Source organism: Lepidochelys kempii, chromosome 7, assembly GCF_965140285.1.
Source record: "Lepidochelys kempii isolate rLepKem1 chromosome 7, rLepKem1.hap1, whole genome shotgun sequence".
In the NCBI taxonomy this organism is placed as follows: Eukaryota; Metazoa; Chordata; order Testudines; family Cheloniidae; genus Lepidochelys; species Lepidochelys kempii.
The window spans coordinates 113580747-113605639 of NC_136386.1; the positions used below are offsets into that span (position 1 = coordinate 113580747).

The following is a 24893-nucleotide window of genomic DNA, read 5'->3' on the forward strand; positions in this document are numbered from 1 at the left end:
TGTTTCTCATCTTCCGATTGAGCAGGGAAAGTAAGTCTGTTGTTTGTTCAGAAAACTGAAAAGCCTTTTGTGCATCTTCTGCTGCCGGTTAGTTAAAGTTCAGAGTTTCTGGGTTAGAGCTGCTGGCTCGTCAATAAGATTCTTGTTCAAATGTCCAAAGCAGCCCACGCAGAGCTGCTTGGGCTCAACTGTTCCGTTTCTCAGCCTATGACCAACAAGACACATTGTCTGCCCCTCTTCCTCCATTTCGGGCTTTGCAGCAAGATCAAGCCAAACGTTTCCAACTTGGATGTGGAGAGCCAGGCAATTAAAACCTGATTTAGGCACCTCAGTTGAAGTGGTCTCTCTCTCTTTTTTTCTGACACAGCTCAGCATTTTGAAAACCCAGGACAATTTATTCAAGTGCCAAAATGTGCTGAGGGGCTTCCTACAGCTGGTTGAAAATGGGGGGAAGTTTACAAACATTTTGAAATTTTGAAGTTGTTTCCATTTTGCAAAGCGCAAAAATGCCCCATTTTTCTTTGTGAGGATTTTTTAAATATAAGTTTGTATCTTAAACATCAAAATGGTTATTGGATTTTTGTTTGCTGGAAGTTGTTGTTTTTTTTTAATAAATAAAAATTTTCTATAATCCTTTTAATTTTTTTTATTGAAAACTTTATGAAAATATTCCTGAAGAACGTGGGCAAAAGTTAATAGTTTTTCATAAACTGTTTTAATTAAAAAAAAATTTCATTCAAAGAAGTGCCAAGTATAATTCCTAACTTGACACACCCAAGTTTGAAAATTGTAGGCTAAACTTGCACCTTCCAGTGGCCTTGAATTGATAACATCAAAACCAAGTTACATTGTGGTGTACAACGTGTGTTTAAAGGTTCTGCAGTCCATCTTCCTACTCATGTTATGGCACCTATCCAACCTATGTGAGCATCATTCTACAGCAGTACCATGTTTCATAGAATCATAGAATATCAGGGTTGGAAGGGACCCCAGAAGGTCATCTAGTCCAACCCCCTGCTCGAAGCAGGACCAATTCCCAGTTAAATCATCCCAGCCAGGGCTTTGTCAAGCCTGACCTTAAAAACCTCTAAGGAAGGAGATTCTACCACCTCCCTAGGTAACGCATTCCAGTGTTTCACCACCCTCTTAGTGAAAAAGTTTTTCCTAATATCCAATCTAAACCTCCCCCAGTGCAACTTGAGACCATTACTCCTCGTTCTGTCATCTGCTACCATTGAGAACAGTTTAGAGCCATCCTCTTTGGAACCCCCTTTCAGGTAGTTGAAAGCAGCTATCAAATCCCCCCTCATTCTTCTCTTCTGCAGGCTAAACAATCCCAGCTCCCTCAGCCTCTCCTCATAACTCATGTGTTAACTCATGTACTGTATAGAACTGATACGTTTGCTATGTACCAATTGGCATGCAAATGCAGCTTGCTTTTAAAGTATGTACTGTCCGATCTTGCTCCTGTTGAAGTCAATGGAGGAATCTTGCCTTTATGCTGTGGCTATTTACCATTTTCACAGCTCATCTTTCATAGGAATCTCAAGTGGGTAAGGTGGAGAGATGGTTGCTTATTTGAAGAAGTAAGTGCTTTGTTATTTTGGAAGACAGTCTCTTCTAAGGGTCATCCAGCTGTTGCAGCTGTCACTGGCAACGCATCTGGCTCTTCTCACGATTAGAGAGAATAGCTTTCTTCCGCTGTCACCACAGAATACTCTTGCCTTCCCAGCAATAGTCAGCCCTTATAAATGTCCGAATTAGCCGAGTAAGAATGGGGTAGATCCCCACGGTATGCTGCTAACACTCACTATTCAGGGATTTTAATGCTCTCTCTAAATCGGCTTTTACCCAGCACACAATCCTCAGAGGGTCTATTGATTTTTTTTTTCCCCTGCAGCAAAGAAAGAAAACCAAAGTGAGAAGGCATCTGCCTTCTGCCAAAGCAGCCTCGTGGGAGAGCGTAGAATGCTGCCATCTTAGAATGTTTACTAGGGGAAACCAGAGAATGAAAGGCTGCTACGGAAAAGCCTCCGCTCTACATTGTATTGAGTAGACGCTTTCAAGGGAATCTGACATAGCACAGTTCCCTCTGACTGATCTGTGAGGAAACGCCTCCACTGTTTCTGCCTGCGGCAATTCTAAGAATCAAAGGAGCACGGTCAGTTTCACTATAGCTCTGGACATCCCAAGGGGGTTGGAAGAGTACACTATACTCACCAGATGGGGCTACAGAACTAATAGTACTTCTAGCCCCCTCCAGGATACATATGGTGTGAGAGAGGTGCTTGATTTCATCTCCCTTACCCCCCTCCCCCCATCTTAATGCAGCCTGGGACAGGCATAAGAGCACGAAGTACTCTATCAGTAGTAGCGTTCTGCTTTCAACAGGAATCAATGCCCCCGATCGCTTAGAAATTCTTCCAGTGCATCTCTTAAAGGTTTGAGCAAAGGTGGTCTTGGGGTAAAGGCACTAGAGTGGGATGCAGAAGGACTGGGCTCAGTTCCTGGTTCTGCCACAGAATCCCTGGGCAAGTCACTTAATCTCTCTGCGTCTTGGTTTCCCATCTGTAAATAAAGGGGAAAGTAATGCTTCCTTTTTTGTACCTTGTGTCTGTCTCATCTGTTTACAGTGTAAGCTCTTCAGGGCAGGGGTTGTCTGTTACTACGTGTTTGTACAGTGCCTAGCACAATGGGGCTCTGAACTTGGTTGGGATCTGTACCTTGACATAAATAACTGGTAATAATTCATTTCGTTTAGATTAAATGAACTAGTTCAATCCCGTTCAACAGGGATTTCTGAAACACCTGTGTGAAGGTTAATCCTCAGCCTGCCTTCTTGCTTCCTTAGAATGCCAGAGTGTGAACTGGATTCTTCAGATTAGACATAGATATGTATCATCATCAGAGCAGAATGGCAAAGATTAGAGGCTGTTGGAAGGAATATTTTTGTAACCCTATTTAATGGTCATTTACCTTTGAACAACATTAATGTTGGGCATAACTTGTGGTTACTTGACAAAGAGTGTGTTGCCTCTGGATCTGATGTGAACTGGCTAGTTTTTTGGCTCTGGTTTCACATAAACTGGATAGGCAATACTTTGAGGCTAGAGACTTCTTTTCATCTACCAAGCATAGCCCTAGACTCGTGCCAAGATGGGGTCAGATGCATTGACATCCAAATGTCGTGAGTGGAGCGTGTAGCCTTTGTGTGGAAAGCAACTTTGTTATTGCAACATTAAAGTCCCCGGCTTTCCACGTGTCACTCTAGCAACGAGGATGCTTTGCTGGAATGAAGTGGAGTTATTGGAATAGGCTGCTTCTAGGAAGCCATAATAGAAGTAGCAGTAGTAAAACTGGATAGAATACATCTTCAACTCATGCTTTAGAGTCAAATATCGGATGGGAGAACTTCAAAAGCATCCCAGAGACTGATTTGTAAACCCACATATCTCTCAGGGCTGCCAGTCTAGCCCATTCTCTTGGACTCACTTTCCTTGTCCTATGCTTTGGTGACCATCTCGATCCAAACTAGAGCAAATGGGTTTAAGGCCAAATTGTTAAGGGTCTGCTGCCACAGACTCCAGACTAGACGCTGTATGGGGTTTGGCAGATCCGTATAGTTCTTTTCCCCAGTTACCTGGTTCCCTCATGGATCTGAGCTTCCTAAATGCCTTTTAAACATTATTTTAAATTTCTAGGGGCCCTTTGAATGATTGTTGCCTAGTAACCACATGTTACAGGGGACAGATGGTCTGGTGGTTAAGGAACTGGACAGGGATTTAGGGGACTGAGGTGCATTTCTTGACTCTATTACAGAACTCCTGGATGAACTTGGGCAAGTCCCTTAATCTGGGCCTCACTTTCAACAGGCTAAAAATGAGGATGATAATCTCTAGCTGTCTCTCAGGGTAGGTGTGATTTTTAGATACCATGCTGATAAGTACTGTATGAAAACATCACATAGATAGGAGCTGCGATTCTTAAAAGGAAGGTGCTAGACTAGGGTAAAAGTAAAGCCCCACATGAGGTCAGATGCACAAATCTCATTGACTTTTATAAGGACTCGTGTTCCTAACTCCCTTTCTGTACTTTGGAAAAATCCCACCCTGATTCTACTAGTCCCATCCCCTTCCCTTGCTGCTGCTGCTGAACCCTTGCTTTCTAATGTGCTAAACAAAGGCCATGGAGATGTTGGCTGAAGAGCGCCATGGGGCTGCAATTTGAATCAAGTGGAGTGCTGCGTGTTGTCAGAAGCCCCACAGGGACATGACCAGAAAGGCAGGCCTAGCTACATCAGTGATACCTTACCACATGGTCGCTTCTAGACCACCAGGGTGAGAAGGCAAAAACACAGGAGGAAGAGACAGTCCATGGTTAGGACACTAACCAAGGACTGGAGAGACCTGGGTTCAATTCCCTACTCCAGCACAGACTTCCCATGTGACCTTGGGCAAGTCACTTAGCTCATCTGGGCCTCAGCTCCCCATCTGTAAAATGGGGATAATAGCACTGGCCTGTCTCCTGGGGTGTGGTGAGGATAAATACATTAGATTTTGAGATGCTCAGGTACTATAGTCATGAGGCAGTATAAATATCCAAGATACACATTCAGGGCAGAGGGGAGCCACTGAGGACATTTGGATCAGGCTACTCTAGATACTTTCCAAACTGGTTTGCCCATCACTAGGTTCAATATAGTGTTCACACAGTGGGACAAAGCCTCAGCTTGTTGAAATCACTGTAGCTCCATTGACTTCAAAATTCTACCTTAGCTTAATGTAGAGACACTTCTGGACCATTGCTAATTCTTACCCACCTGCTGTGATTTTTCTTCTTCTTCCTCATTTCCACCAAGTATCCCTTTGGCTCCCTTCATATTCATCCTTGAGACTTCATCTTCACTTTCCCGCTTGTGCTCATTGCTTTCTTATTAAAATTAGCACGTTCCTTCCTCTCTTCCTTCTTCCCTCTGAAATGAATAGTTCCATTCATTGCAGTGGCAATTTATTTGTACAGGTATCAGGTTTGGATATGGAGCGTCCCACTGAGATCAGAGAGAGATTTGCATAGGAACAGGCCACGCATACATTGCTGTTGTTTGAAGATGAGCTGAATGTTTTTCCTTGAAGGCCCTGATCCTCGTCCATTGAAGTCAATCGGCATCTTTCCACTGACCTCTGTGGCTGTTGGATCAGGCCCTAAATGAGCTGTTTGAGTCACGGGAAACCTGAAGACAGCTTTGGCATTCTGACTCCACTGCTGGAAAATGTAACCTATTGCATGAGCTGTGTTATTCGTAAGAGATTTGGCCCTGTGTGCTATAGTAGTTCTAGATGCCGGGGAGAAGCATGAGGTCATTTTCCATAGTAATGGGGGATGCGGGGAGCAAGCATTAACCTTAAGGAGAAACACAAACTCTATCTTGACTTCCATGTGGGCAGCTGTTGGGGAAGCTGACTGACAGCTGTAGCTCCGAGATAAACCGTGGTGTTGTTTGGGTTGTGCTCTTACTGTTATCGTTACTTATATGTAAAGTGTCACGTCTGGTAGAATAAGCTAATAGGACAGTATATTTCGGCCTTGTCTCCAGTGGGATTTTGCACCAAGTCCAGCAGTCAATGGCCAGCCACCCAAGTCACTGCACCAGTGCAAATTCCACTGTAGACTGGAAAATTGTGATTTACACTGTGGTGTTTCGTCTGTTTGCTGGACTCTCAGAGAATGCCTGAGAGATGCGATAGATATCAAATAATCACCCTTCTGTTTTAATCACAGTTATTGGTAAAATCCCAGTATTTACAAGTAATTCCCCATTTCCACTTGCTTGTGAAAAGCACTGGGACTTCTTGGTATTACTGGTACCTGATTTGTGTTGCAATGGGTTATGTCAGGTCACGAGACAAGCCAAGACAATGCAGCACAATGCAGACATTTGAAGGTGCCCATTGGTGCTCAGCCAGACCAAAATAGAAGTAATCTAATGTAGAGAAGCCACTATAAAATGTAAAGGGCTCCCAGGCAATAGAGCAAAGGCTCCTGAGCAAACTAAGTTGGATTATATACATTGATCTGGAGGCAGTAGACTGGTGTTTACAGTCAAACCCAGGAGCAATGGTAAATTGTTGGATCCACAAAGTTAGCCAAATAAAATCAAATGGCGTTAGAGTAGCAAACACTTGCTACCACCCAGTATATGGGCTTCTTACACTCCCTCCCTCTTAGGGCATGTCTACACTTACAGCTGCTGCAGCACGTGGGGTGAATACGCTCTATGCCAATGCGGGAGAGCTCTCCTGTCGGCACAAAAACCACCTCTGCACGCAGCAGAAGCTATGTTGGCAGAAGCAGCTCTCCCACCAACGTAGAGCCCTGTGCACACTAGTTCGTATGCTGTGTAATTTATGTCGCTTGGGGGTGGAATGTTCATACCCCTGAGTGACAAAAGTTTTGCCGACATAGGTAGTAGTGTAGACATAGCTTCAGTAGGGAAAAAATTGCCTTGTGATTAGGGACTAAGACTGAAAACTAGGCTCTATTCTTGGTTCTGCCGCACACTTTCTCTATAACCTTGGACAAACCACTAATCTAGATGTGTGTCAGTTTTCCTGTCTACAAAATGGGGATATGAATGCTTTCCCTTCTCCCAGGGTGTGGAGATACTTCATTGCTGTTTTGTGTGGGGTGCAGATCTTACTGTAAAGGGTGCCATGGAAATGCTTATAAATAAATAATAGCATCTCCCCATCTTAACCGCTCCATATTTTGTAGCCCCACATCCCCTAGTGGTGCAGCAAGAAATTGTAACAATTAATATGCTTATGCAACGCATGAGCTTGTTGCCAGTCTCTGGTGCAGCATGTGAATATCAGGAAGTGATTGAGTTAATGTACAAGAGGAGAGTCCTAAGAGAAGGAATCACCATACCTGGCTGACTCCTTGCCCTTCCCACCCACTGTCATTCTTATTCGGCATTTCTTTTCTTCACAAAACACTCGGTTCTTTCTGCTCTGGAATGGTCTCCTGCCCCTGTTCCTAACTTACCCCGGCAACAATAGGAGAAATCAGAAGTGAGTAACTGAATGCCAGCTAATAGAGTGTGAGCCTTTTCCCAGAAGCTATTCGACAGGGAACAGTTACATAGAAAGAGGAAGGATTTTCTTATAACTAAAATAAACTGATTGGCTCTGTTTAGTCGTGGTGCTGGGGGCATGATCCACTTGACCTGTTCTCCACTCGCTCTTTAGGTTGTAAAGGGGGTGTTCTTTCCATGGCATCTTTGTCCTGAACACTGATTCAGGAGCTGATAAGTCCTGCACTTGCTTTCACATCCTCTACATCTCCATTCAATGCAAGTGCGAACTGCTGGAAGCTCTTCCGAGCAACATAGTCCTAGAAGACATTGAGTATCATGGGCATACTCTATTTCTTGTGCATGAGTCTTTGGGTCACTGCAAAGATAAAATGGAATCAAATTTGAAGTGGCCCAAAAAGGCAGCGTTCGGAGCTGGACCCCAGTCTGAATCAGGTTGAGACTAGGGCTGAGGGCTCAGGGCTCTAGGTAAAATCATGGTCTCATTCAATGGTGCCAAAACCTTGCCAGCTGCTTTCATGGTAGTTCCAGCAGCGAATGGCCAAACTCTCACAAGATCAGCTGTTCTCACAAGGTGTCTAAACTCTTTGGACAAAACCTTTGTGTGAGATTTCAGCTATAGCTGAACTGGAATCAGAAAACAAATCCCTTCCATTTTGAGATGTGATCCAGAGCCAAAACCCTAAGAATAGGTTCAGCTCAGAGATGCAAATCCAAATCCCTCCTGATCAAAAAAAAAAATGTCAAGAGGTTGGGAATTTGAGGTTCAGTGCATGTCCTCTCTCTAAATGTAACCAGATGTCCCTGTAAAGAAATCATCCCAATTGTTTGCCGTGTCTCCTTTAGCTCTAGAACAACTGCTTACGGAACTTGAGGATTTTCTGAACATACTGAATGAAGAGAGCCTCAGCAGCACAGCTGTAGTGAAAAAATGTTTCCTTTCTGACCTCCTGCGAGTGTACACGAAGACAAGCGGTACGTGTGGAGTCAGAGCGTGGCGGGTGAGAGAGGGGCGTTACATGGGTATTTTTATAAATTGGGACTGGGGAGAGGGGATATGAGAGAGAGACATGGATTTGGGTTTTAAATTGTGTATAAATTACTAGAGCTATATACAAAAATAACCAGAGTTGCACATTTTTAAAAGTAAAGGATTTCCAAGATTCCTGATCATTTCTGTTTTCCTTGTTAAAATTCGTTTTATTTAGTCCACACCATAAGATACACAGGACATGCCGTCTGGCTGAGTTCATATTGAAATTTTAACTCCTGGAATTTCCTGGCTGTTCAGTGTTTAATTTCTCAACATAACATTTTGTAATTGGTAGAGACCAACTGCATTTAGTAGAGACTTAAGTGTACATACACACCCGTGTGCACACAGTTTGCTCCTTTCTATGTGAAAACTTTGCAGCATGAATGGGACTGGCCCACTAAGACATCTCTCCTTCCCTTTGTTTGCAGGTGGCGATGAGGAATACATTTACATGAACAAAGTGACCTCGGTTAAACAAAAGGGTGGACAGGAGAAAGAAGGTGGAGGTATGGAATCTACGGCTACCAATTGCCTGGGATTTAACTTCCCAATGGAGAGAGAATAAAGGGGCATAGGATTTGATCCTGCTCCCATTGACATCAGACATGATTCCCATTGATTTCAGTGGGTGCAGAATTGAGCCAATGGAAGGGGTGGAATGACAACTGTATTTTTACATATTCCATGCTTTTGGCTAACACAGTGAGATTATTCCTGGAAGTAGCACTTTTGAGGGCAGTACTTTGGGATAAAAATGTCTCCTTGCTAAGTATGTAGCTTCATGCAACCCCACTGAAATATTTAAAGAAGTCATCCCATTCTATATAGACCCAAAACAAGTCAATGCATGTCTAAAATTTTTTTTTTTTTATTACTATGTTCAGCATGCTGCTTTGCACCATACCACTGGTGGTTTCAAATAGTCTAAACTGGTGCAAGGTGAATTATTTATGCACAGAATATACATATCTTGTATTTATGTAGCACCCCTTCCCCCACATTCCCAGGTAGATCCTAGCATTTTGCAAACTGTATAAATTGAGAACAATAACCCTGGGTGAAATGCTCATGATGGTTATCCCACAGTTTTTCTGACTAGATCCACCTGGTTTTGCATTCACAACATGGGAAGGAATTCTCCAAAAATTCTGAATTATTTTGTGAAAATTTCTCCCTTTCACAACATTTATGGAAACTCAGAAGGACCACTTATCTCCAAAGCTTCATGCTTATAAATATAGATCAGCCCTTTAGCCACTTCCTATTATTATTATTCATGTTTATTACAGCGATGCCTAAGGGCCAGCTGAGAATGGAGCCCCATACAAACATAAGAGACAGTCCCTGCCCCAAATTGCTTACAGTCTAAATAGACAAGACAGAATGAGGGTAAGGGAAGGGGGACAACACACAAGCAAAGTGAACAATATGATGGCCTGCAAAGATCATGTTAGTTCCATGATTTTTATTGTGTTTAAATCTGCTTCATGCAGCCAAATTGTGGATTAACTTCAAATGCTTCTGGAAATGAGGCCATCTCTTTTTACTATGCGTATGCACAGCCCCATCACAGTGGGTCACAATCTTGGTCAGTGCCACTAGTTGCATTAATTATAATATTAAACCATAGCCAAAGAAGGCCTGCTTGTATCAACCATGACTTGAGCATGGAAATCAGTGGTAATGGAAAGATTAATTTACACGGATTCGCTATCCTGCGTCCAATGACATGTACAAGGCTTGGCCAGGCAATGCAGTGAGCCATGGAGCCGTGTCAGGCTGTTAAAGCCTGCTGTCATTGTTTTTAGTTCAGCCTTTTCCCTATCGTGGGCTGTGAGCCCCCACTTGCAATCATTCCCTAAGGGATATGTCCCTTGCTCTTTCAACCACTTCCCCAGACTAAGTTAAACTTCTAAGTTTTGTTTGGCAAAACTGAAGGCAGTGGCTTAGGTTCTATGTATGTGTGGTGTAAATCCTAGTTATGGATGTGTAAAAGACCCCAGTTCTGTGACTGACTGGACAGGAAACCCCGCATCTGTGCAGGGCCCTGTTGAATGAATGGGTGCAGGTGCTGGAATCTGCCTATCCAGTCAGTTGCAGGATCAGGGCCTTAATGTTTAATTCATTCAAGCCCTGATTGTGCTAATGTGGACTCCTGTACCCATGCGAAGTCCCATTAAAATCAGTTGGACTTTGCATGATAGGTGCTTGGTGCGTGCTAGCAGATCGGGGCCTGGACCCATTCACAGTTAGATTGCACTGAGAGCATTCCCTTTAGGAGCAATGCAAGATAAGATGTTTTCTAAAGACAATCACATCAGCTCAGAGAAAGGGGGGAAAAAGCCTCTAAAAACAGGTGAGGAATGGCCAACAATTTTTCTTATTGATGAATCTACTTCTGATTGCAACAATAAGACAATGAGCTGAGCAATACAGTCCTTCGTAGGTCTCTCTTTATGGCATAGTAATTGAATTCACTCTGGTAAATGACCTAACAGAATACAAGCTATCTGAAAAATACCTTGGAAGGAAAAATAAATATTGTTCTTTGGTAATACCAGCGTGGAAAATACAGTACAAATGCAGACATTACAGCAATTATTTGGCTGGATACAGGAATTTGCTTGGTAAAATTCTTTGGTCTGTGTCATACAGGAGGTCAGACTAGATGATCACAATGGTCCCATCTGGTCTTGGAATCTGTGAATTATTTGCCTTGTTTGCAGATAATGGAGAGCACAGTTGTATAAGAATGAAGAAATAGGACATTTTATTTCCGTTAAAACTGTGCATGTTAACGCTTATTTCCTTTTGCCTGTTTTTTGTCTTTCTAAATGTCACCTGCCCAAATTCCAGGGCTTGGGGAATTTCAGATCCAGTGAAACCTGTACTAAGTGTCCTGTTATTAAGGAACTTCTTGCCTTAAGAGAGAACCGGAAAATATCTGCTATTGTATTAAGGACAATTCTGCGATGTCTTTACTGGAAGCGAGTGTAAGCAAACTGGTTTTGTAAGGTTTTGTCTACACTTATTGAGGGAACGATGCATCGGCAGTCAATTTAGCGGGTTTAGTGAAGACCTGCTAAATTGAACGCAGATGGCTCTCCGGTTGACTCCTGTACTCCACCTGAACGAGAAGCACAAGGGGAGTCAATGGGAGAGTGTCTCCAATCGACATTGCGTAGTGTGGACCCTGCGGTAAGTAGATCTAAGTTCGTCGACTTCAGCTACATTGTTCATGTAGCTGAAGCTGGGTAAGTTATATCGATCTCCCCCTGTAGTGAAGATAAGGCCTTAGACTCTTGAGATGATACTTATGGCTGGTTTAGAAAAATAATTATTCCTCAAGCAGATCCCTCCTTATACAAGGAGGGGAGAACAGCAGGAAACTCCTTGAAGTCCAGCAGGGATCTCACCATTCGCATCTGATTTACCCTGAAAGTGCCCAAGTACTACAGCAACAGGCTATATATAAAACCCTGAGATCCCCAGACTCAAACTGCATCCCACGGCCAGCTCCTCAGCTCTGTGGAGCTGTGCTGATGTACATCAGGTGAGGATCTGGAAAAAGGTCTCCATCCTGCTCTTGATTTGCAGAGTAGATTTGGGGGAGAGAGGGGGTGGAAATGAATAAGGAAAACAAACTGTTTATTCCTGGCCTGCTGATGTTCATTAGGGTGATTCCTAGGCATGAGGTGAAGCCAAACACTCACTATGCTTAAGCAGATGCTGGCATCACACAAGGAATGTAGAATTTTGGATGAGTGATCACTGCACAAAATGTCACTTGTCCCTCTAATTGTCTGCAGTGTTTGGAGGGCGGCTCTGTTCTGTGCAGTAGTTACAGATAGGCAATGTGCTTTTCGGCTAAAGATGCACCTCCACAGTGTGCTTCTTGAGAGAGGCTGGGTACCTGTGAACGCGCTGGTAACCAGGGGGTATGTCGACACTGCAAATTATAGTCTGTGGTGATGAGCCACAGAGCCTGGGGCAATTGCCTCGGGCTCAGGGAGCTAAAAAATCGCAGCGTAGACATTCAGGCTCTGCCTGGAGCCTGGGTGCTGAAACCCAGTGTTGGGGGGAGGGTCTAGGAGCTCAGGCTGCTGCTGCTGCTACTTTCAGCCCTGCCAACCCTTGACCCAGGCTCTGAGACTCTGTGCCAGGGATTTTTCTTCACTGTGTAGATATGCCCACTAGGTCAGAAATCTGAATCTCCTCATCTCTCTCAGAACAGTTTCATGGTGCTACCCTTTGGGTGCTCCTCTCTAGGAAGTATCACCCTTGATGTTCTCTTTCCAGGAGCGATGGTGCTGAAAGTAGCACCCTTGATGCATCCTAGAAGAGGGAAAGCTCCAGCGCCAGCTAGTTAGTAGTGTATTTTAAGTGTAACCATGGGGTGCCTTGGCAGCGCCATTTTTCATTTCTGCATGATGCAGTAAAGCAGCGGTTTTCAAGGCTGATGATCAGACACCTGGGGCAGCCTAATTTTAATGTCAACTGTGCAAGGAACCGAGCAGCCCTGCCTGTCGTGGCTGTGCTTAGCAAGCAGATATTTTCAGTTGGTTTTCACTGACTGAGCAGTTTGGCACATGGCTGCTTCTGACCTTGTAGCTTAATGAAACTGTCCAGCATTAACAAGGAGGGACGCACAGAAGCTTCACCACAGGCAGCAGACAGCCTGGGGGATTACGTCATTGTGTGTTTCGGATTGTACTGATGCTTCTGCCACCGTGCCAGGGGCTCATTATAGGATGCAGATTCAGAGCTGTCATTGTGGCTTCCGAGTCTGAGACTGAAATGGAGCAGTGCGGGTCCAGCTTTTATTTATAAAACACATAGAAATATGCAGCGAAGTTCATGCCAGAGTCTTCTGAACCCCATGGTAAGCTGCACTAGGAAAGGCACAGCACCCCGACTGTTCTAATTTATATTGTCCCTATTTTCACCAGGAGCGAGGCTGGGCTTTTCAAAGGCGCCTACGGGAGTTAGGCAATCCATTCAAAGGGAGCTGGGCACCATATCCCTTGTCTAGGCTCTGGCACTTTACATGGCCCCCTTTATTGTAGTATCTTTTAATGTATTTCTCCGCACAATACTCCAGTGAATTAGGACAGTGCTAGTATATCCATTTTACAGATGGGAAACTGAGGCCCAGAAAGTCTAACTGACTTGTGCAGGGTCACACAGGATGTCTGTGGCATAGCAGGAATTGCACCTGGGTCCCAGATTAACACCTGAATCACTGAACCATCCTCCCTTCTTGGTCTGTTTGAAACTCCTCCCCCACCACAGAGTGCCAGGTTCTCAGCGCACTCTGTTAACTGTAGCTCAATGCAGCTATGCTGAAAATGCCCACTGAGGATTTGGCCCTGTATTTTTTTTCTAACAACCTTTTCCTCGGCTATGAGGTCCTATATAAATGCGTTAGTTACTAGTGTTACAGTTCTCATTTTACTATTAGAGTAACTGGACTTTGCACCTCTGTGGCAACCTTTGTGCTTGAAGCGAGTGGTGTTATCCCTATTTTAGGGAGCTGGAAATGGAGGCACAGAAATTGGTGATTAGCTCAACCACAGAGGGTGTCCGTGGTAGAGCTGGGAATAGAATGTACTCTCAGAAGAGCCCCTAACTTGCAGTCCCCTGCTTTACTCACTATGTCACACTGCCTCCCAAAAACCTTAGATGTTCCTAAGGCCTAATCAAGATGGCCATCCTTTAGCTACAACTCGTTTTACAGAGGTGACAAAATTCAATAGAAACCATTTTTTGTAGAAAATAAATCTGTTCCTTAGGTTCTAATTGTGGTGCAATAGAGGACGTATGTATTCTTTAAAGGGAAAGAACTTTTGAAACTTTCTCCTTTTGAAGACTTTAGGCCAGGATCTCCACTGAAGCCAGTGTGGCTACCTGATTTCCACCTATTGAGAATCTGGCCCTTTGTTTTTAGGGATGTTAGTGAGTGGATCTGGGAGAGTGAAAGTGATTTTTACCTGCAAGTGAAACCATGTACAGCAGAGTAATAACAGAGTGAACGTTTTAGAACGGCTCAATATAGACATCGTCATTACAAGTGAAGTGATTTTTATTTTAAAAGTCATTTTGGTCTTCATAGTTTTCATTCCAAGTGGAAAAACATTCCAAAACAAGAAGAGCTCCTACCAAGAGAACTGGTTCTTTAGTTGTGGTGCCGTAGCACTGTATTCTTGGCTACGGCCTGAAATGACATGGTCACGATGAAGCATCGAAGGCAGACTCTGTAATTAACACCCTGCTTCCTACTCAAATATAACGTAGCGCACAGATGTTGCTGCACCGCTGCTAGGTAATAAGTGCATTGCTGGGACATGCCACGTGTCATTATTCTTGCTTGTTTCTGTTTGTAGCACTGGATTGCGGAGAGTCTTTGTCCAATGGGGAATCAGGACACCATTCATCTCCTCCTCAGAAGAGTCTGCCGGACCTTCCTCCTCCAAAAATAGTATGTGTTTGATTCCTCATCACTCCCTTTTCTCTCTCTTTTTCTCCTTTGCTTTCCACGGTCTTAATATTTAATCAAATCTACCTCTAATGATAGAATTTTATATCTTTAAATTCTTCATGGCACATACTGGCTCTAAACACGGACAATTTTTTAAATTATGCAACATATAATGTATGTAATTCACAAAACTCTCTCTGTAACAGGATGTTATTGAGGCAAACAGCATAGTCCTGGTAAGTTTCAAAACAGGCTTAGGTAACTAGGGGTGAGATTTTCAAAGACAGGAGTACAGGCTTGGCACCTAACAGCCACTTGTCTTTGAAAATCTCCTTCTAGATGCGTAACAGCAGCAGCAATGATTAGACTGCCTGGGAGAAACTTACAAAGGCCAACAATCCTCAAACTTCAGGGCATTTGGGTAATCGCCACGTGGTGTCAGGACAATATTCTCTCTCTGTTGTGTAACACTGCACTACTTGATCACTGCTGTGGAAGACAAGGGGGTTTGCTAGCATCTGGCATTGTGCACTTTCAGAGATAGGCCAGACCCTAGACCAGAGGTGGGCAAACTACGGCCTACAGGCCACATCTGGCCCTTGGGACCCTTCTGCCCAGCCCCTGAGCTCCTAGCCCCCCGTCCCCTCCCCCGCTGCTCCCCCTCCCCCACAGCCTCAGCTCACTGCGCCGCTGGCACAATGCTCTGGGGGGCGGGGGGGGGCTCCTGGGGCAGCGCAGCTGCAGAGCCCAGCCTGACCCGGTGCTCTGTGGTGCGCGTTGTGTGGCTGGCTCCAGCCGGGAGGCGCGGCTGTAACGCCGCCAGCCACCAGTGCTCCAGGCAGCACGGTAAGGGGGCAGGGAGCAGGGGGGGTTGGATAGAGGGCAGGGGAGTTCGGGGTGGTGATCAAGGGCTGGGGGTGTGGATAGGGGTCAGGGCAGTCAGAGGGTGGGAAACAGGGGGGTTGAATAATGGGGGCAAGGGTCCCGGGGGGGCAGTCAGGAAGGAGCGGGGGTTGGATGGGGTAGTTGGGGCAGGGATTACGGGGGCAGTCAGGGAGAACAGGTTGTTGGATGGGGCAGAGGTCCCCGGGGAGCAGTCAGGAAGGAGGCAGGGGTTGGATAGGTTGGCGGGAGGCGGTCAGGGGACAGGGAGTGGGTGTGTGTGTGTGTGGATGGAGCAGGGGTCAGGGGGGGAAAAGCGGGGGCTGTCAGGGATCGAGAAGCAGGGGGTGGGGGCCAGGCCAGGCCTGGTTGCTTGGGGAGGCACAGCCTCCCCTGACCCGCCCTCCATACAATTTCTGAAACCTGATGCGGCCCTCAGGCCAAAAAGTTTGCCCGCCCCTGCCCTAGACCATTGTTCCCTTCCATATGGCAGTTTCTTACAAAACCTGCAGCCAAGTGGATGTGTGAGAAAGAGGAAGATGTGAGTGTCGGGACCTGCACCCGTGGCAAGGGTCCCTAGGCAAAAGCAGAAAGGAAGCTTGAGTAACGTTGCTGTTCTCCTTGCTACGCTGTAGGTTATAATCCTTTAATCCTAATTCAGGGCTTTAAAGGGGTTTTAGGGGAGTCAAATCAGTCAGTGTCTCGCCACAGAATTCAGATGAGTTTGTTATGCGTAAGACTTGGAAGAAAGCTTGCAAACTCTCCTATGATGAAGGACTCATGAGTCCGGCCATCTTAACACCTCTGCTGGCCAGGAAGGAATGGAGTTTAAGCCACTTCTCTTCCTCTTTCTTTGGGCATAGAGTGCAGCTGCTCCCTAAGACTATAGCAGCCCCTGCATCTGCTCTGCAGAATGTGGCACGGGGTGGGGAACATTATTGTGCAAGTTGCATCCTGAGTGCAGCTTTCTCCCCGTTCATGCTTTTTGGTGCTTGAAGGTTTGCTGCGTGCATGTGTGTCTTGTGAGACCAATTGTACATGATTCAGGTTTCCCTGAGACTTTGTACAAAAGAAATCTACAAACAAAGTTCCCTTGAACTTTTCCATGGGCCAGTTATAAATGTAATTAGGTTACAGTTCATCACAATCGGCTTTCAGTGGGATTTTGTTTCCTTGCCAAAAGAGCAGCCCTAGCTATTCTCCAGAGACACTGACAAGCGGGGCTTACTATTTAGCAGCCGATCAGACATGGGAATCTCAGCAGTAAGGACTTTCTGATGTAAAAGGACAGCAGACTTGAAAGAGAGGGGTTAGTGGGTGGGGGGAGAGAGGGGGTAGTGTTTGCTAGGGACTCACTGGAGAAACCGTTCCTTTAAAAGGAAGGAGAAGCCAGAGGGTCAGATAAGGGATTACCATAAAGGGTCTTATGGGAACTCTGCTGTAAGGGAGTTTAAGGGATGGATGTCACGTCAGGGTGCTGGGAAAGTGAAGCCTGAAAAGGAGAAAGGTAGGGCTGGATTAATACAGAAGCCTTTTAGATGCACTGCGGTTGTCCTAATGGATGCATTCCAGAGCCTGTGGAGTTTTTCCAGCTAACCCATCTGGCTTACTTGTTAAAGCTGCCCATGCTCTCCATGCTGAGAAGGGAAGGCAGCCCTCGCTCGTGACTGGGAGCAGTGATCTGTGTGTAACTGGTTCTGATCGCAAGGGGCGCCGTTCCTGGTGGAGGTGGTGGCAGCAGGAGGAGTGGCGCGATGGGTAGACGAGGCCACAGGCCGGGGTAGCAAAAGAGCCCTGCGCCAAAGGGAAAGCCTGCCTGAGGATCAGCAGATGCAGCTCTTCTCATGCGGCCTGTGCTGTGCGACATGGCCGGAGGAGCTGCAGCTGCACAGGCTGAGACACACACTGGCTCTGACTGTGGGAAACTTCGAGGCAGCTTCTCCTGGTTGTTCGGTGGAACAAATACAGGAATGCACTTCTAGCTCAGCACAGTGTAGGCATGGGAAAAACTACTGCTCTCCTCCTGCCCCTACTGTTGCCTCCAACAAATCAGAGGCTCTTTCTTGATACCCCTCTTTAATTCCTGTCCCATTAAATGAAGATTGCCCAGTTATTGATCAAAAACACAAGTCTCTCATGAGTCTCACAAGTCTCCCTTGTAATGAGTCTCACATCCAGTCAGTTAGGTTTGAACCTAGGACCTTCAGTACTGAAGCCCCAGGATATACAATTTGAGCTAAAGGAGCAACTCTGTTAGAGGGTAGCAATAGTAGGATGTTATCCTCTATGTGAATGTGGCACACACTTTATATGTGTGTTACACTCTCTCCAGACTTCTTCCTTTTCCTGGTATACATGTAATGGGATTGACTGTCTCTGTTCAAGGGAGACACCCTGGGTTGGATGGGCAGAGGTCAGGATGATGGTGCTTTGGAAGAGCCATGCAGGATGTGCTGGCACTGTACCTACGTGCTCTGCTCATCATTTAGCTTCACATTGATTTTTGAAAGCAAGCAATTCGATTGCATGTTTAAAGAGGGATGAAGCAAGTGAATGAATCAGACTTAAGTGCAAGTGGGGGGCAGGGAGGGAAACAGCCCTTCCACCTAGGACAACAGGAGAGTCTGTTCTGCATTTGACAGGCCGAGAGACAGATTCAAGTGTTGCCAGCACATCTGCTTGTGCAGTCTGCCATGGGCCCAGGTGCTGGGAATGACTGCTGCTCTGGCTGGAAACAGAGTTTCTTCCCCAGCTTGGCATCTGGCTAACCCTGAACTTGAAAAACCAAATCCCACAAAAAAACTGTCTTGAGAATGAAAAATATCTGTCTAACTGTTGTGGTGGGAGAGAGACCTGTAGGGCTGGTTACGGTCTTAAAAGACTCCAGAGTTTGTTCCCAGTATTTCGAAAGCAGACCCCCAAACAGGAGCAGGATTAATCCTGCAATGCATTTAGGAAGACCTGGTTTACACGAGAGACATTTGGGGATCAGATTTTCAAAAAAACTGAACTTCAATTTAGGCACCTAAATAAAGGTGAGATTTTCCAGAGAGCTCATCTCCCATTGTGAGATTAATGGCTAGATTTTCCAAAGACTTCGGTGGCTGATGTGTTGAGCTCTTATAACATACTGGCCTGATTGTGGGTGCTGGTCAGGAATTTTTTGACTTTTTTTTCCCCCCACTGAAAAATGCCAATTTGTATAAACCAAAACTGTTTGCAGCAAAGGGTCATTTTCAATACATTTCCTGAATTGAAAAAATGTCGAAAAAAGCTTTTGAAATAGTCCAAATGTCCCATTTGGAAAGTTGAGATTTTTCAGTTCAAAACAGCTTATTTCAAATTTTAACTTTATACTAAAAATTAAAAAAAGAAAACAGGTCAAAATCAAAATTAAATATTTTGAAATAATCTGATCCAAATTTCCCATTGCCCTGAAAACCCCTCACCCCCACTTTGTTACTGAGATTTTTCAAAAATTTGACTCTTTTTGTCCTGATTTGGGACAGAATTTTTTTTTTAAATCTCAAAGATTCTCCTGCCCAGTGCTAGTGCTGACCTGTTTTGAACATCTGGCTGTAATGATCATACTTCTTCATGCCTGAAACACACCCCACATCCACACAACAGTGCTCCTAACACTGTGCATGCATGTCAACCACCATCTGGATTATGCTTGCTCTGAGCAAAGCAGCTGATCTTGACAGGTATGTCTCCACCAGAATTAGACACCCCCACCATGGTCCATGCCAGCTGACTTGGGCTCATGGGGCTAGGGCTAAGGGGTTGTTTAATTGCCATAGCCTGAGCCCGAACATCTACACTGCAATTAAACAGCCCCTGAGCCCAAGCCAGCTCGCACGGGCCAGCCACGGGTGTCTAATTGCAGTGTAGACATACTCATATGTGAGCAATCCCATTGATTTCTCAGGTCATTAGCGCTACACATGCACTTATGGGTTTGCAGGAAGGCAGCAAAGGATAGCATTTAAGTAGTCCTGATTAGGCTTTGAAGTTCACTGAAGTGGAGAGGGCAGGGAAGGGGCGATTGCTTGTGCTGATGCTGTGTGGCTGAGGAAAATTTTCTGAGACGCCAGGTTAAGAGAGTGGCAGCATGTTTGATGACATTGTTGTAGCTTTGGCAAGGGATCTGCAGTGTTTTTGGCCCTGGGACTTCTCGCTTTTCCTTGATGTTAAGGCAGTGGGAGTGTGTTTTCTGTTTTTTAGGAATTTGCTGTGGGTATATCAATCAGCACCAGTTACTATAGTTGGTAGGGGTCGTGGGGGGGAAAGAATGTAATTAAGTGGGCGTGGCTTCATTAGCCTCTGGTTAAAAAAACCGCAAATTCTTAGATGACTGATCAGCATGCTCAGAAGCTATAGGACTTTCCACTCTGGGCAAGTTGTGGCTTTTCCAGAAGCCCTAAGCAAAGGGCAGTGAAGTGTTGTGCTGTCCCGGAAGTGAGTTCCCCCTTATTTCCAGCAGGGGAGTAATTGGCATCAGGTATAATCTTCTCCCCCATGCATCGGATCAGCTATGTTGGCTGGGAAGGCTCGAGTCCGCTCACTCCCTGCTCACCTGCAGTGGTCCATTAGCGGGCTGCCACCTGGCCCTCAATTAATATCCAGCCAATTTTCCTCTAACTTCTCCATAGACATGTTGGACAGCTGCAAAAAGAGGCTTTGGTTTTGCCTATGTGCCATCCTCTCCAGTGACAGTGTGGTGAACCCTGGAGTGTCCGGGGTGCTCAGCTGCTCTCAGTTTGGGGAAATTTTTCTCCTTTAGCCAATTGTACCAGTTTCTCTAACAGTGCTGTGTGCGCTCCGGAGGTCCGTAGTGTGATTGAGGTTTAAAGAATGAAGGTGATGAGTGAGGTGGAAGCTCAGCAATTAAAACCCTGGGAGCTTGGCTTTTTTTAAAATTTTTTTTTTATGTGTGGGGGGAGAATAGAGAGGGTGGGCGGGATTGAAAAACCTCATCAGCTCATCGCTTTGTACTTTGATTCAGAAAAGGGCAATGACCGGAGAGTGATGCTCTTAGGGAGGCTGAGTTTAATGAACAGAGGCCACAGAAACTGAAAGCTACAAAGGAACCACCCTGGTCTCTAAAACCAAGTGTGGGAAGTTGCTTGTAGAATGATGAGGTGACGTCGGGGTGTTCATTATCCTGTGTGCTGGGAATAGCTGTTCATTATCTGGCACTTACAATGATTCTTTTCTAGGTTCCTTTTTCAGTGCTAGAGCCCAGCATAAGTGGGTCTGATCCAACGCCCACTGAAATCAGTGCAGGGCTGTGACCTGACTATGTGTATGCACAATGCCTAGCGCAACAGGGGCCCTTGTTTTGGGTGAGGCCTCAAGGTGCAATCACAATATAAACCTCAAATAACAACAATGACGTCTATGGGCTTTGGATCAGGCCTTGTATATATTTAATTCATTCTCTCTTCCTGTTCTCCTCCCATGCCTTAGCCCTAGCTAGGAGTTCTGTGCTCTGCTCCCACTTTTCACCACATGCTTCCAGTTGCCCCTAGTGAAAACACACTAGTGTCTTATCGTACCATTCCCACTTATTAGCGTAGAAATGGCAGTGCTCTGGGCCGTTCCTGTATGATGCCATCAGATGTTTGTTAGGGTTTGCATGCTCTGTTGTGCCATTGTGAAATGGACAAGTGTGCTGAAATGACCAGACTGGGTTGGCTAACACAGTGCAGTATATTTTTGATCTAAGCTAGAGACAAAAGAAGCCCACACCTTTGATAAAGAGAAAACAATAACCTCTAAAGAAGCTGAAGCCTAGTCCCACATAGGCCCTTTTGGTTTCCATTGTCTGTATGAAACAAAGTAACCCTCCTCTCCCCTGAGACTGTGTTGGATAGCATAGGAAGCAGTCACAGTGAGGGGTTTTATGTAGGCAACGATGTCTTCCCAATCTGATTATTGCTTTAAATTCTCTGCCATGTACAATGTAGGCTGGCTGCAAGTGCCAATCTGCCACAGATTCAATGATAGAACTAGTCCCTGGCTGAGGAAATGCACCCAGTAAAACTATTTGAGTGTTTATTTTTCTAATTTAATGCTTTAGCTGAAGTTCTTAAGCATTTAAATGTTATAGGAAAACGTAGGTAACACATTCCCCATATGTCCTCAAAAACTGAATGGAAAGTATACTAATAATACCTAGCAGTTCTATATGGAGAGGGCCTCTCCTTAAAGCACTTTGCAAAGGTAAGTAAGAATTACCCCTATTTTACAGAGGTAGAGACCAAGAAAGGTCAGGGACTTGCCCGTGGTTACACCATGGGTCTGCTCATAGCTAGCTAGCCAAAGCCAGAGGTCCTAAGTCTCAGGTCACTGCCCTGAGCACTAACCCAGACTGTATCCCTGTATCCGGGCTAGACTGGGAATACTGCAGTGTTAATATTCTCCTTCAAAGCCTGGTAGGCCAACAGTCCAGGTTAGTGGGTTAATATCAGAACACAATAATTCCTCTCTTGGCTGAATGGTGCTACAGATATAAGAACATAACATAAGAACGGCCATACTGGGACAGACCATTGGTCCATCTAGCCTAGTATCCTGTCTTCCGACTATGGCCAATGCCTCAAGAGACATTGGCCAATTTATACATCGTGTTGAAGGGATCCCAACGTGCTTTGAGACAATGGGCCATGTCCTTAGCTGCCTGTGTCCAAATTCATATTGAACAATTTTGGCTCTTTAGGCAGAAGAGCTAACATCAATATGCCCCTTAGTAAGGACGGAGGTGCCAGCCAGCCATTAGCCAGAGGTTGCTGATTAACTTAAGAGTTAACTCTTAGAAGTAACTGAGAGTTGCCAGAGTCTTTGACTTGACCCTTGCTCTTTAATTCTAAACATTAGTATTACTAAAGAATTCAAATCAAATCAAAGAATTTAAAAAAAAATTAACAAATTAAAAAAAACCTAGGCCCTGAAAGCCAATGAAGTATAATCAAACAGGCAAATAATTGAACTGTATAAACAACTATTACCCATTGTGCCATTGGGGTAAAATGCAAAGGCAGATCAGCAATGGCCTGCTATAGCTTTACACAGTGTGTTAGGTGCAGAGAGGTATAAGGTATGGGCCTCCTTGTGCCCAAGCACCGGGCACCCCAGGGGATATTTATCCCAGCAGAGGGCAGGCAGTGCCTCTGTCCCTGCTCTCCTGGAGGTTGATGCCCAGGGGAGGGAGTACAGCTGTAATTTGCACGAGTGCTCCATAGGAGCTCTGCTGGCAGGGGCTGTGAGGTGAGGGGTGGGCACTGAATCAACGCACTCTCCCAACCCCCTTGGCCCTGCCCATATTGGGATGGCGTTGGCCCGTTATCTTCTCCTCTCCCTTGACAAACCATTGTGTGGGCAGCCAGGAGTGAATGTACGATTCCTGGCCCTGTGCTGTAAGGATCTTCAACAGGAGAGTAAGGAGCGGGGGACGTGTCCCCCTCATTGCCTGCCAGTGGCTGCATCTCTACTCCAGACAAGTGAGATTTCAGCCCCTATGTACAGGCCATTGGAAGCTGGTCCCTGATGGAACTCCCAGCACCCTCACCAGAGCTGATGTTTTATGCTGGTACCAACTAGAATCTAGCTCATACCCTTGCAATCCAGAACACACTATAACCCGGGTACTAAGAGAATAACTGCCACTAGCTAAAATAACTCGCTTTCAGCTGTTTTTAACTGAGTTATATGAACATAGCCTTTCTGGTGACCGCAGATACGGATTGTGTTCTACTATGCGTGGAATGTGAGAGGAAATGTGTGGTGCTGGACAAATTGAACAGCAGGGCTAAGCTACAGGATGGTAGCATCATGAGGACCCCCTCCCCCCTTGTGTGGGCTGTAACTCCACCCACTATCTCGTTCTGTGCAGGTTTTTATGCTGCGGTCCTCACTGCAGTATCTGAGCGCCTTCCACTACTGCATTCAAGTTTGCAGCTCAGTGAAGTCAAGTGCAGTTGTATGAATGGCTTGAGAAGTAAATGGGTTTGGTTTTTACCCACCTTCTTGTTCGTGTGTTGGTCTTTCCAAGGGATCAAGGAACTGTTTTCTCTGACAGCTTGTGTTTGGGGGAGGGATTTGGCAGATGAAACAGGGTTTTTCCAGCACTGGACTCTTTTCAAAGGCTCATTTCACTTTAGTGTTGTTTATCCACTTCCTTCATTTTTGCTCATATTGGCTTTAAAGATGCCTGATGTTTTTCCTAACTTGGGACTTTGTGCTGTGTGACCCATGGGCTATGAACTTTCAATTAGGGAATTTGAGATAGGGTAATAGAGTTCAAATGCCTGTTTGGGCTAAAGGTAGGTAATAGTTCTACCTCTCCTCCCAACTGTCCTCCACTCAGGTACCCCATAACTATTCTCCTTAGTGTTGAACTTCATCCCCAGTTGAAATCGATAGCTTATGTGCAGCCATCTGAACCTAATGGAAGGAGTCCATTCAAACAAATGGCAAAACTCCCATTTACTGGTGCAGTAGTATCGGATCCATGGTTAGAATGAACAAGCTGACCGCAGCTTTTCCAGGGTCTGTTCTATATCCCCGAAATTGAGGCTTTCAGGAAAATTGAAGAGTTGACTATGTAAAGCACTGCAACATTGTGACATGGTATAAGAACTGCGAAGCGCAGCATCACAACATTCCTTTAAACCTAATTCGGTGAGCTGTATATCGAAAGCCAGTTAAATACTAGCACTTACTGATGTGTCTTTCCTGGAATCTGAACCCATTTACCTAGAGGTCATGAATTGCACATCTAAAAGGACCCCTCCACTGGGCCACACTTTAGCATTACCAAAAAGGCTTGTTCAAAGATTCGGAGTGCTCAGCTTGTTACCAAAAAATATGCTTGTTTTATTCATTCACAGATTGCAGAAACGAAACAGCCTTCGAGCCCCAAGATTGAGTCTCCAGAGGCATACTATGAAGAGGCTGAGCCATATGACATCTCTGTGAATGGTACGTCAGAGCTGGTTCTCTGCTTTTCATGGCTATCATTAACTAGAGTGAGATGCAGAACTCAATGTTTGTGGAAACAATCAAACAGAACTACTCCCATTCAATTCTTTATGGCTGATGGTACAAATTCGATCTGTGTGGATTTGCTGGTCATAAGAAGGGTACATTTATAGTTTATAAAGGATTAATAAATGACTAGTAGATGTTCTACACCTGCTATAGACAAGAGCAGTATGTATTATAGATGGTTATAAAATGTTATATCTGTTGGTGGATTCTCCATTTCCTGAAGTCTTCAGATCAAGACTGGATGTCTTTCTGGAAGAGATGCTTTAGCCAAACACAAGCTATTGGACTCAGTACAAGGGTAACTGTGGGATTCAGTGGTCTCTGATATACAGGAGATCAGACTAGAAGAT

The 24893-nt window shown here is 45.2% G+C and overlaps 1 protein-coding gene across 3 annotated transcripts in view; it reads left to right on the top strand.

Moving 5' to 3' along the window:
* AFAP1L2 (actin filament associated protein 1 like 2) overlaps nucleotides 1-24893 on the top strand; it is a 121374-nt gene that overhangs the window by 65167 nt on the left and 31314 nt on the right. For all 3 annotated transcript variants that reach the window (XM_073354295.2, XM_073354297.2, XM_073354298.2), the window contains exons 2-5: nucleotides 7940-8068; nucleotides 8558-8635; nucleotides 14513-14607; nucleotides 24384-24474. In XM_073354295.2, coding sequence (XP_073210396.1) covers nucleotides 7940-8068; nucleotides 8558-8635; nucleotides 14513-14607; nucleotides 24384-24474 — 393 coding nt within the window. The remainder of the gene's footprint in view (nucleotides 1-7939; nucleotides 8069-8557; nucleotides 8636-14512; nucleotides 14608-24383; nucleotides 24475-24893) is intronic.